This window comes from Erithacus rubecula, assembly GCF_903797595.1.
Source record: "Erithacus rubecula genome assembly, chromosome: 19".
In the NCBI taxonomy this organism is placed as follows: Eukaryota; Metazoa; Chordata; class Aves; order Passeriformes; family Muscicapidae; genus Erithacus; species Erithacus rubecula.
This window is the reverse complement of record NC_136671.1, coordinates 2,568,944-2,582,282: the sequence shown is the minus strand read 5'-3', so window position 1 is coordinate 2,582,282 and position 13,339 is coordinate 2,568,944. Positions and strand designations below refer to the sequence as shown.

General features: G+C 46.2%; 1 protein-coding gene across 1 annotated transcript in view; it reads left to right on the top strand.

Annotated features, from left to right (window-relative positions):
• BCR (BCR activator of RhoGEF and GTPase) overlaps nucleotides 1-13,339 on the top strand; it is a 105,801-nt gene that overhangs the window by 59,807 nt on the left and 32,655 nt on the right. Inside the window, exons 3-8 of the mRNA XM_079322758.1 lie at nucleotides 4,775-4,879; nucleotides 5,394-5,579; nucleotides 9,164-9,271; nucleotides 10,667-10,727; nucleotides 11,177-11,229; nucleotides 11,574-11,714. Coding sequence (XP_079178884.1) covers nucleotides 4,775-4,879; nucleotides 5,394-5,579; nucleotides 9,164-9,271; nucleotides 10,667-10,727; nucleotides 11,177-11,229; nucleotides 11,574-11,714 — 654 coding nt within the window. The remainder of the gene's footprint in view (nucleotides 1-4,774; nucleotides 4,880-5,393; nucleotides 5,580-9,163; nucleotides 9,272-10,666; nucleotides 10,728-11,176; nucleotides 11,230-11,573; nucleotides 11,715-13,339) is intronic.

Genomic DNA, 13,339 nt, shown 5'->3' with positions numbered 1-13,339 from the left:
AGCCTGGTCCCAAGAGGATGCAGAGAAGCTGACCTCTGAAGCTGCAGCAGTAAATGGGATTACTGCTCCTGTTGGTGCTTCTCTTGCTAGCTTGTCCTTCCCCCTCCAGCACTTCCTAATCATTCTCCTTTCTTCCCCTCAGTATTTGAATTGGTTTGTTTGTTTTGTTTTACTGTCACTTTCCCCTCACCACCCCCAACAGATGCAGTTTTTCCTTTTTATTCTCCAATTCTGTGTTCCTTAAGGCTCTGCCTGGATGTACAGCCCTTCCTGAAGAGAGCTGGCACACCAGTACTGATGTTAAAAATAATGTTGGCTCCTCTCCCTGCTGCTTCCCCTCCCCACATGGAGCATGATTGGCTCGATTACAGAATTTGGCCCCTTTAATATCACCACGACAATGAGACACCTCCAGCAGAAGCTTTCAAGCATATTTACACTTTATAAATTGAACTGAATGTTTTTCTCCTTTATAGGCTGTCAGCTTCTGTATGAGACTGTGAGCTGTCCTTATGGGAAAGCTTGCCTTTGAATGCATTCATTGCATGCTGTATGAACACCCTGTACCAAAGGAAGAGTTAAAGTGCCTTTTGTACGCCCACTTTGAATCCCTGATTCCCTTTAAAGAGCTGTGCCAGCAGCAACCTCTTTGCAAAATCTTACGTATTGTGGTTTCCAGATTCTTAATCTGTGCTCTTCTAACATTTGCAAGAAAACAATCCTTGCTGTTAATTTAAACAAGAGCCAGGCAGCCCTGAGTTCTTTAACCAGAGTCAGGAAGAGCTGGATCTGTCTAAACCTTGGAGCTGGTGAATGTCAGCCTCACAGTAATTGAACACAGCACACGATGCCAACCTGGTTAGTAAACTCAAGCACTTGGGCTGACAAGCTGTAAACACATTGAACCCAGCCATGGCTCAGGGCCAGCGGGTGTGCTCTGACATCTCCAGAGCTTCCAGCCCTCTCACTGGCTGTGGTTCAGGTTACAGGATTGCACTGTGACTCAATCTTTTGGTTTTTAAGGCTTTGGAATAGCAAAAAGCACCACCTGGTTGAGAAGGGAGAGCACCGGGATCTTACAGCATGAGATACCTGTGTAATTTCCTGTAGCCTGATTTCCACCTTCCTTATTGTTTTGGTGTTTTTTAAACATAGTTCACAAGGAGTGGAAGCAAAGCACTGATTTCTTGTTTGTTCAGACTCACAGCTCCCAAAGCACAGAGACAGAAAGCTCTGACTGCTGCCCTGGTACAGTCCTGTAAGATTTATTCTGAACACTTGGGTAGGGAGGTAGCCAGAAGATGGGAGGGCAGTGGAGAAAGGCTAGACATGGATGCTGGTGTCAAAGAGGCAGGGACAACAGAGCATGAAATACCAGTCAGACTTGTAGCAATGGAAAACAGGCTAACCAAGCTGGGTAGGAAGCATGGATGGACTGCTGACCACCTGGCACTCCCTGCTGAGTGGTTGGGTTTGTCAATACAGGCTGCTCCCACTTCCTGCTGGGAACATCCCATCTGCACTTCAGTAATAGGTGCATTTTCCCCATCCTCTGTGCTCTGGTAGATGTGGTACAGCTCCTCCACTTGCCACAAGCAGCTCAAACATTTCAGGCTGCTCCCTTCTTGCCAGGGTAGGGGAAAGGAGTCCTCAGGCTTGGCAGGTCTCCCTGTCTTGGTGGGGAGCTTGACACCAGTGCCCAGGATGTTCCCTTTAGCTGTCTGGATGGAGTGCAGGTCTCTGCTCACTGCTGCCCTGTTCTGGGGGAGCAGATGAGCCTGTTCCCAGCTCTCTAAGTGAGGAATGTTGTAATACCAAATAATAAACTTACTCTTCTTCCTCCTGATTTTGGCACCAAGTGAATTTCTGAGTCTTGGAGTACATTTCATAGCAAGTGTGCCTTAAAAGGACCCTGAGGCTGAAGAAGCACAGGGGCTGTTCTCCAGATGTTCATGGTCTCCAGTCACCCCAGCTGGCACTGTGAGCAAAGGCCTCCCTCAGCAGGAGCTCTTGTCAGGACACAGCTCCCAGCAGGGAACAGCAGCAGCAGCACAATGCTCTGAGCAGCTCCCCAGTGCTGCATTGATCCCTGGCACAGCAGGAGCAGGGGATCATCTTTTCACACTGGAGGAAGCTGTATGTAAATCTGAGGTACTGTTTTGGAGATCCTGTAATGTACCCTGTGGTTATTGGATCAGCTCCCCTGAGGGTTCCTTGAGCCATTTTTGTGCAGAGCATAGAACAGCCAGGCCCTGCCCTGTGTCCTGGCTGTGGCTGAGGCTGGACTTCTACAAGCATCACACTGGGAAAAACGCCCCCATTAAAAAAGGACAAACCCATGGACTTTGCACAGTGCCCTTGTGGTAATAGGCAGGAAGGAAGGCCTGCAGTGTGTCCTGGGAGATGTTTGTTCTCTGAAAGTGCATCTCTTTAAACAGGAGGAAATTAACATTCCAGCAGAATGGTGCCCAGCAAGAGCTGGCTTGGAAATTAAAGCTTTTACTTGTGAAGAGCAAAACTGTTCTCAGTGCTATAAGGAAAGCTGTTGTGCCACTGTCGTGATGGGGATGTTTAAGTTGTATTTAAACAACTTGTCATTGTGTGCTGCTCTTTACAGATGTCACAAACATACCCAGCTGCTTTTTAAATCCTCACCTCCTCCAAGAGAACCTGGTAAAGATAATTGTAGTGCTGTGTCAATATTGACCAGTTACCTCATCCTCAGCACTGCAGACTTTGGAGCACTGTTAGTTTTTCTCAATGCTTCTTTGTGTAGCTGCACTTTTTCTTTTGTAAGTGTTGTAAGAAATCTTTGGAAACCAAGAGTAATTGTGTTTTTCTTGCACCAGGGCTGCTGCATCCCTTCCTCTTTGGGTGAAGGCAATCTTTGTTAACCCTCCTGGGCCTGCCTGTGTTCACTGTGTGTGTACCATGCCTTACAAAATGGTCCATGAGCTGGACATCCAAGCATTCCCAGCACAGAAACCATTAGCAGTGGTCACAGCCTTGTTGAACATTTCTGTGCCAGTCACACGGGTGCACATGGATGCACAATCTGCTGCAGTGATCATTTTGCCATGTAGTTTGTCACTTGTGGTTTTTTGGAGTCTTCTGAATACTGACAGGTGAATTACAAATTTCTGTCTTCTTTGAGATGCCCTTTCAAGATTTTAAAAGGCACTGTGGTTCTTACTGAGTGTCACTGAAGGGTGGGATGGAAAGAGAAGTTCTTCTTTCCATGTAGTACCTAACGTGTGTAAATCTTACTCATTTCCTTAGAACAGCTTCTGTCTGCCACTTTTATTTAAGAGGTGGTGGTGATATTTGACACCTCACAAAATTTTTATGAAGTAGTTGCTGCAAGTCTTTTAGGCTAGAATATAGCTTGTGAAATTTAATGAAACTGCTCAAAAATCAGGATGGTTATTGATGAGACAGAATCCAGAAATATCTGGGAGCGTGAGGATCTGTTTCTTTCTTTGTGTTGTGTGTGGGCTCAGAGTCACACTCAGGATGTGACAGTTCCTGCAGACTGAACCTCTAGCCCAGGTACCTCATCTGTACATCTGCAGAGGACCCTAAACCAAGTGGAGCATTTTTGGGGGCAGCTATAGGGCTGTATATTCAGTCACTAGAGTGGAGTGTACTGCTCTGCTTCCTGATCCTCCCACTGGGAAATCAAAAGCTGAAGATTCCTCTGGATATTAAGAGTAGGATGGAGCCCCAAAAAAGTGACCCAAATCCCTAGAAAAGCATGTACCCTTTCAGAGCCAACTTCTGACTCTATTCTTAGAGACATTTAACAACATAAAAAGGTTGCAAGACTTCTAAAATACTATTTCTGTGAATGACAGAAATAAAAAGGACTGGGAATAGGACTTTGTAAAAGGGGGATGTTTCTCATTATTTATAACCTTCATTGCTTGACCAAGTTTTTCTAGAGTTTTTGGAAACACTCAGTTTCACTTTATCAGGTTAAATGCTTTTTCAGGTGACAGTTTTGAGAGGAAGGATAATTGAAATTCAACAGAAGGGATTACTGCTTTTCTTAACACTTTATGCTAGTCTTCCCCATTAGCCCTTGAACAGAATCATATGGGGCTTTTTCCCCCTCCCGTTGTTTTGGTTAAGAACTCCTTCATGGAATCCCAATAAGAAAATCAGCATGTGCATTCCAAGCCATGCTGATTATTCCATCCTCTCACTAAAAATACACACTGTGCAAGCTGGCACTGAGAAATCATTTAGGGAATAGTAGGAGCAGGAGGAGGAGCAGCCCTGTGGATCCAGGGCAGGCTGTGACCATGGTGTGTTATGCACAGCTGGGGAGGTGCAGAGCAGTGATCCTGTGTGCTCACAGAAACAACTTTGGAGAGCTCCTGGGAGGGAGGGAGGGCAGTGCACAGAACAAGGGCCCTAAGATTTGTTTAGGAGGATGAATTCTGAACTTCTAAGTTCCATGCCTAATTGAGACACCTCAGTTGGATGACTGAAGTTGAAGCCTGTAAATGATCTAAGTGGTATCAGTTACTGGTAAATAAAAATTTCTTTGAAGTTTTTTGTTTGCATATTTCTAGAAACAAGATGCTGAGCACAGGTGGATGCTTTTGTTTGGTTTTTAGTCTGAAAGTAAATTAAAAAAAACTAAGTGTGCTCTGGCCGGCTGAATGGTCTTTTACTCTCCATCCTCATTCTTGGGGCTTTTTCTTACTCTCTCTACAACTCACTCTTTACTTTTTAATTTTTTTTTTTCTCCTAAACAACTTCTTTGTAGAGTGAGCCAGACCTGGAGAAGGGCCTGGAGATGAGAAAATGGGTCCTGTCAGGAATCCTAGCCAGTGAGGAAACCTACCTGAGCCACCTGGAGGCCCTGCTGCTGGTAAGGCTGGGGACAGGTGCCAGTTCCAACACTGCTGCTTGAATTTTCCCTGCTGCTTCTATCCAGAGTTTCCCTGAACTTCCCATACCATGGGTTACAAGTTGCTGGGGGCAAAAGGTACCTGTTACTCCTCTTCTCCAGCAGGGAGAGAGGCTTAAAGGTAGGACTGGATGTAGCAGAATTTGGGAGTTGTTAGTGTGGCAGTATCCAGGAGCTCAGTCTTAAAGTATCCTGTGCTAATTATTACATGTTGCTGTACAGTTAGACAGAGATTAGGGAAATGGAGTGCAAAGGGATTTTAATTGCAGCATTAATATCCAGGGAAAATCCACCTACCATGGTGGCTGATCCCCATGAGAGAAGTTGTTCATGTGTAGCTTTCAGGAGTTGTGTGAATGCAAATCTCACTTTTTATTAGGATGAAAAGTAGCTCTGTGGAGGGATGTGTTGCAGTGTGGCAAAGGTGAACGTTCATGGTTCTCATGATAATGATTTCCTTCTTTCCTCATTTCAGCCTATGAAGCCTTTGAAAGCTGCTGCCACCACCTCCCAGCCTGTGCTGACCAGTCAGCAGATTGAGACAATATTCTTCAAAGTGCCTGAGCTCTATGAGATCCACAAAGAATTCTATGATGGGCTCTTCCCCCGAGTGCAGCAGTGGAGTCACCAGCAGCGTGTTGGGGACCTCTTCCAGAAGCTGGTGAGTCAGCTGCCATCACCAAAGGTGCTGGCACCCCTCACCCATCTCACAGGAGCTGGAGGTTCCCTTTGGTGGCTGCACAGACCAAAGGGAGCAAAGTCTGTGGCTGGAATAGATGAGAGGTTTCTCACCTCCTCACTTTGCCACTGCAGTGGAGACCCTACAGCAAAAGTGGCTCTTTCATTGTCTTTAATTAAAGACTGCAGCAAGCTGTGGTGGTTAAATAAATACAGTTTCACATAAATGTTGAATCTCCAGGGTTTCTGCAGAGTCCTCAAAGCATTTCCTGTAGATGGAGATGGGACAGTGACAGTATTACAAAGTGAACTTCTTAACACCAACAGTGAAGTGTTCCTCTTTACTGTTGAACTCCCCCACACATCCTTCCCTCTCTCTGTAGTGCTTTGCTCTACCTGGTGCTGATTTATGTCATCACCACTGGCTTTGCTTTCCTGCCACTATCCTGAATAGAAATTCCCCTTGCTGTTGTGCTGATGCAGTCAACCTGCAGCTGAGAGTCCTCCAAGCAACCTCAACAAAATTCTCTGAGTGCAGAAAAGGACAAAGACATATACAGCATATTCCTGAGGCTGAATTAAAATTGCTGAGTTTCTGAGCCAGATGACAAATTGTTTGCATTCTAGGAGGTTTTTTTTTTTTGCCCCTTTAGCCTATCCCCTAGCATGTGCAAAGAGCAAAGGATTAAAGGAGCTGTTTTTTCCCTTATAGAAAAGAAAAGAAGCTCTGCATTCCTGAGGTGCCTCTGGTTCTCAGGGTAGGAGTGACATTCCAGTGAGGGGTTTATTGGCTGGGGAGTGAGCTTTACCATGGTCCATCAATTGTTAGCAGCTGTGTAGCCCAGCATCAGCCCCATCCCCTATGGAGCTGGGGGAGCTGGCCTGGAAGATGATGTTTTCTGTACATGCCAGCAGCTCAAGATGAAAATGCAGGAATCTGCTTTTCACTGCCAGCATGTTTTAGCCAGGAGGGGTCAAGTTGGTGCCTTGGTGAATAGTTCATGGTATGCAATTTGAGCAGCTGCTTTGAGAGGACAAACCCAGCTGCTGATGGGTGCTGAAGCAGACACAGAAGGCTGCTGGAAGTGGCAGCCTCACAAGCTGCCCTGGACCTGTGGTGCAGCAGAGGAACAGCACTAATTGGAGAACACCTGAACATATTCCTTGGCAGGGCTGTCCAGCAGCCCTCTGCTCACTGCACAGCCACTCAGGCTTTTGTTTCAGACCATTTCTTGTTGCTGATCTCGGGTGCAGGAGTTCAGCCCTTCCTCTGCACTTACGTTCCCCTGATTTTTCTGCATTTGTGGCAGAGCTCTTGATTTTGTTTGATTAGCATTGGAAACAAAGGAAAAAATTGTCCTGGTGCAGGAGGCTTTGTGCTGGAATAGCAGCTTCAGTTTTGGGTGGTTTGGTCCAGCAGTGGTGGGAATTGTGAACTCTTTTCTGGATGAGATAAAGCTAATAATTCTTGGCAGGCACTGGGAAGCAACTAGATCAGAGAGACAGCAAGAACATCAGGCTTTATAAGGCACCTACACTGGATGTACATCAAATCTTTTGGAGCAGACTGTCTACTCCTGGTCATGTCATGCAGTCTGATAAACACTGAAATATCCAGATGTCCTTGGGGACATTAATTTTCTGTACTCTCATGCAAAAAACAGCACAGTAGATTGAAGTTACAGATAGTGGGTGCAAAGAGTTTCAGAATTTTGTGTGTTCTGGCACGAAGTATCATCTATTTGCAACATCAAATTGACTGTTATTACACCTTTTCCTGTTGAGAAAAAGAAAAGATGCCAGGCATGTGGGAGTGAAATACGCTTCTCATTTTTGGGGAATATATTGTACATCTTTTTTTATACCTAGAAAGGAAACACTTTAAGCTGTTTTTAGAAATGAAGAAATATTTAGCAAACATCCTCACTCAGAAGCAGGACTCAGAAACAGAAAAAAATATGTCCAAAAGCTAGCCATTTCTACCAACTCTTGTTTCATTTTCAGTGGGTTCTTTTTAATTGAAAAAAATCAAACCAGCATGAAAATGGTGTGTGAGCATTATTGCTTTGATTGGAAGCTCAGTTTTTAATGAAAAACATGTCTTTCATGATGATACATTCAGAGGAGGAAAATGAAAGCTTAGAAAGAATGTTCAGGAGTAGCAGGAAATGAAAGAACTGCTTGGGAATGGAGAAACTTTAAAGCTCTGCCATGTTACCTGGCATCATCCAGATCTGAAGGGCATAAGCCCTGCAAATAGTCAGTAATTCTGACAGCAGCATCTTCACAGGATTGTGCCTCTGTGGGAAATACAGATTTCACTGTTTCCATTCTGCTGGGGTCATCCCTGGTATAAGTGAGCACAGGTTTTTTTCAGCTTCAGTCATAACTGTATAATTTGTATAAGGCTGGTTTCTAGTTGTTCAGTAAAATGTGACCTAGGAAATAGCTCACTGTTTCCCAGCCCTGTCAGCAGAGTTTGTGCAGGGATTTCTATCCTGAGAGTGGCTTTTTCTCTTCTATCACCCCTTGCACAAAGCTCCATGGAGAATGGGGAGCACAGTGGTTATGAGAGAGAGGAGGAGAGGGAAGGAGCAGTGGGAAGCTCCTGCTCTGCCTCTGGCACATCTGGGGCAGCAGCTCAGGAGGGTGCAGCAGTGCTGAGGTGAGCAGCCCCTGCAGTGTCTCCTTGCTGCACCTTTGGCTGCTGCTGGCACTGCAGGCTCAGGCTGCTGAGGTGTGCCCAGCCCAGCCTGGCAGCTCTGCAGCACAAAGCCAGCTCTGCACTCCAGACAAGCTTGGAGGCTGCCCAGGGGTTTCCCGTGCTGGTTCTTGTGTTCTCTGGCAGGAATATGGCTGCAATTCCTAAGTCAGCAAAAAGGATCAGTGCTAAGACTCTGTGATAATAATGACTTACTACTGCACTCTCAGGCCTGTTCCATCCTCTTCTGGACCAATTCCATATTCCTTCTGCTGGAAAAACTGCCATTTTCTGTCACCTAGTGCCCCAGTCACTGCCATCCAAACAGATTGTGCTCTGGATCTCTCTTCTGTATTTTCAGCACTCTGCTGCCCTTATCATAATGCTCACTAATGCAGATAAGGGTAATATCTGGGTTTCATTTAGTATATCCATCATGCACAGGCCAACAAGTAGCTTACTGGGGTCACATTTGTGCTGTTGGGCTGAATCATTCCTCCCTGATTCATATGTTGTGGCAAAAAGCCAGCAGCTCCAGTTACATCAATGAGCTGCAGTATTAATAGATACTAATCTGGCAGTTCAGAAGGGAAAAATAGATGTCAGAAATAAGGATGTGTCATTCTCTTAGGCTTTCACATCCTTCACATGTAAACTTGTTCAGCATAGGGTGGGACTGGGTGCATGGGGGCACCAGTGCTGCTTGGGCAAAGTTGAGAGGTCAGAGATGTGGTTCTGGACCAGTTCAGCATTCCCTGCAGCTGTTTGGTTTGAATGCAGCATGACCTGGTCGCTGATACCGAGACTGGCCATCCCAAACTGCCTCCTTCCACAGCATTTATTGCATTTTGTTTTGCTTCCTGCAGGCCAGCCAGCTGGGAGTGTACCGGGCCTTTGTGGATAACTATGAAGTTGCCATGGAGACAGCAGAGAAATGCTGCCAAGCCAATGCTCAGTTTGCTGAAATCTCTGAGGTAATGTCACGGTGTTCAGACACACGAGCTGTCTGGCTCTGACTAATCCCTGCCATGTCACTCCTGTCTATTCTCCAAGTACCTCTGCAGCCCTGACTTCTGGAGGAGTTGTGAGCTCCCACAGACTCCCTGCTTCACTTTGTGTTCTTACACTGAACTGTCCTCAGGCTGGTCAGGCACAGCCTCTGTGCTGTCCCCACCCAGGGAACCTGGTAAAAACTGGCATTGCTTTGAAATTCTCCAGCTCTGTGCCACCTTCATGCCTTTCTAGAGGGGAAAGCTCTATCTGAGTTTCTCATTCTGCTAATGATGATTCTGGCTGTGGTGTAAAAGCCATCCTTAATGGCTTGCACTGTGACAGTCAGTGGGATTGCAGGCTTCACTGGCATGGAGAGGAGAGGGTAATTCTCTCTTGAAAAAGGCAACTGTGTCAACCATAAATCTGTAGTACTATTCTGTGGCCTGCTCTGATTTCCTCCCTGTCACAGGAGTACCTGTCTCAAAGCATTTTGAATATTTTTTCAGGCTTCCCAGACCATCAGCTTTCCCTGCAGTGCATAGTCTCACTTACTCTTTGTATTGCAGTGATTATTTCTTGAAGAACTCAGTTGCCAAGAAAACATGAATTTCATATGTGTCTCCTTAAAAACAATCAGATAAATCATCAGAGTTGAGTACTACCAGGGGCATTTAGTGCTCTGAGAAAACTCCTGAGTACATTCTATTTCACATGTCCCTTGAGAGTTCTTTCTATGAGAAAGAAGTACAATATGATCTCCCAGTTTCACTGTTTCTGATGAATAATTTTGAATTATTCCAGTATCTACTGTATTTGGAATGATGGTGATGGCACTTCTGTATTTGTGTCCTGGTGAGGATTTTGGAGCTGAGCACATTAATGCATGGCATGGCACATGGCAAAGGGCAGAGCCACAGACAGTGCTCCTTTGCTGCCGTGGAAGAGTTGACCTGTCCAAGATCACCCAATTCTGAGTACAGGCATAAAAAGTTGCATCTGAGGGTATTGAATGCCAGTCCTATACTTTATTGGTGCTAGGACAGTGGCTGTGTCTTATGGATGTCTTTCTTCTGCAGGTGATTTAGAAACTCCCCATCCCTGTTGCTGTAGGTGGTTCCCTGCTTTGCTGCATGTCTATTGACAGGTGCTTCTAAGAACATTGCTTAATATTTGAGATGTGTGGGTGCCTGTGACATGGCAGTGGTGGATTTACCAAGAAGGAAAGTACATTTATCCATCACTGACTTGGACTGTGATAGGGCTCTCCTCCTTTCACACCTAGGCCTTTCCCTGGAGGAGCAGATAGTCTGTTGTGTTCCCATGTGTTATTGCAAGGCAATTGACCATCTGCTACATGGGTTTTCTTTTTCTTTTAGAATCTAAAGGCCAGAAGCACAAAGGAATCTAAAGATCAGACGATGAAAAATTCCTTGGAAAGTGAGTGATCCATGGAGAGGAGACTGGTCTGTCAGGACTTTGTGGGGGCTTGTGCCAAACCTCCACCCTCCCTTTTGCTTTTTGAATGCTGGAAGGTTATGGGATCTGCTGGCTCTACCTGGGAAATCAGTTCTCTTTTGCTAAGTAGCAGAGCTCGTGCAAAGTAGGCTGCCTGCATGAGGAAGTGCCTCCTGGCTTCAAACCTCCCAGTGCCTTTAGACAAAGGCAGCCCAGCCACAGGGCTGCTGTGATTTTAAGAGAACATCTGCTGCCCAGTGATAGCACAAATGCACCCCCAGCAGTGATGGTTTTATGGGGTCATTTAGAGAGCCTGGCCAAGATCAGGTGCCATGCTGCTTGTTTTTGTGCACTTGAGTAGAAGACACCCTATGCTAGAAGGAGCTTCCATACTCACTCTTCCTGATATTCCTGCTGCTTTCTCTCCACAGCTCTGCTGTACAAGCCAGTGGATCGAGTGACCCGCAGCACACTTGTCTTGCATGTAAGTATCTGAAGGGGACTTTTCAAACTTTAGACCCTTGTCCTAATTTCTTTGACCTTCACATTTTTCATGGTGCTGCAGGACTGCAAAAATAAACCTGTTGAGCTGCATAAGAGCCTCTTCCCATTACACTAAGGAGATGGAGTCCATGGGTAGGGTGCTGTTATCTTTGCAGTGATGTCACCAAGAAGTGCAGGGTATTGTTATCTTCTGGAGATAAAGCCTTGCTCTCATCTCTATGAAGAAGCTGCAGCATCTTGTCCTACAGCTCTGATTAGGGGTGCTCCAGCCCTCCTGCCACCCAGTGCTGCCCATGACTGTGTTGTGTGTGTTCCTGCTGGCAGGATTTGCTCAAGCACACTCCTGTGAGCCACCCTGACCATCCCCTGCTGCAGGATGCTCTGCGGATCTCCCAGAACTTCCTCTCCAGCATCAACGAGGAGATCACGCCTCGCCGGCAGTCCATGACTGTAAAGAAAGGGGAGGTGAGGCTGCCTGCTCTTGTCATTTGCTCAGTTTCTAAATACTGGCTGTGTCTTTCCCGTAGAGCTGACTAGGAAGTTATGCTGTTAAGCTGTTTGTTGCTAAGATACAGTTTATGCAGTGTCCTTGTTCTTTAAAGGATGTGGTACAGCTCCCTCTGTTTTTTGTTCAGAAAGCAGTTTGGAAACAGAGAGGAAAAGTATGATTAGAGTTTTGTCCTTAGCACTGTTATGATCATTTTTCATACATACATTCTATGATGCACATTGCCATGCACTAAATATATTTGTATCTTACCTGCAAACTGAAACCAAACAGGAAGCCTGGGAGGAGAAAAAGGTGAGGAAACATCAGAAGTCATGAAAGATTAGGAAAAGCTGTTTTCCAGAACCTTCATTTTCACCATAAAATTAATTTTCTTCGTCCTTATTCAGAAAGTTGTAAATCCTTATTCAGAGTGTAGATATGACTGGAAAGCAAAACAAATGGAATGGGTTGGGAAAGCCAGGGAGAGGATTGACTCCTAAGATTATAATATAACCTGTCTCAGCTCTGTAAGGAGCTGGACTGCACCCAGAAAGGTCTGGAATGTGCAGATCCTTCACCTGCATGCAGTGCTGTGCAGGGAGGCCACTGAGCTGCTCTGTGGTGTAGTTTACATTCCTCAATGGCTTGGTTCAGCTGCTTCCTAATTCCATTAAAAAGGGATTCAGTCCCTCCTGAGAAAGGAGGGCCAGGACTGGGAGAAGCATTGAGAGAGAGAAGGATGTAGGAGATTGGACACAGAGAGATGCAGCTCAGATAGTAAAGGTGTAAGAAGAGCTGTGGCAGCATTCCAGACACGGGCTGATCAACAGTGACCTAAATTACCCTGTACAAAAGCCCAGGAGATTGTTGAGATACCGTGAACCTTCATGATTTGTTCCCAAATCCTGACAGCTAAACATGCTTGCTTTTAGCTGTTAAACTGATTTTCAGCTGACAAAAGGTTTGCTGGAAGCTGCTGTTCTGGGAATTTGATGCACTTTGTCCTGCAAGTCTTGCTCATTGTCTCATTTTGTCAACCGAGCTGAGAAAAGAAGAGGAGGGGCTGAGCAGTTGGAGGCTGAGGTAGAAGCTCAGCCATCAGTCACCAGTGCCTCCCTGACAGGGGATGGCCTCGTTAAAGTGGCTGCTGATTGAGTCAGAGCAGGAAGCACAGGCCAGAGTGCCCCTTGCAGGGGAGGGAGCAGTTTGTGTTCCCTGGTTGTCTGTCAGCAGCTCAGGGATGCAGAGGGATGCAGGTTTGAAACGTGGCATGCAGAATCCTAATGAGGTGCCAGAGCTGAGGGAGAGGAGTGGGCTCAGGAGGATGATCCTGCTGGGGGCTTTTTGGAGCAGTGGATTTGTGAGATCTGAGCAAGCAGGAGGGGGAGGCATGGCAGGACTGGGCTCAGCAGGGCTGGTCACACTCTCACTGCTCCTGCAGTGACTCCAGCTGTGATGTGGGGAGGGAGGAAAAGGACACACCAGAGGAGAGGGCTGTGGGTGTGCTGGGGGGACTGGGAACCCTTTTTGACCTCCCTCACTGCACAAAGCTTTTCCTGAGCCCAGGGGAGAGAAGGATTTGCCTTCCACTCTGGGAATC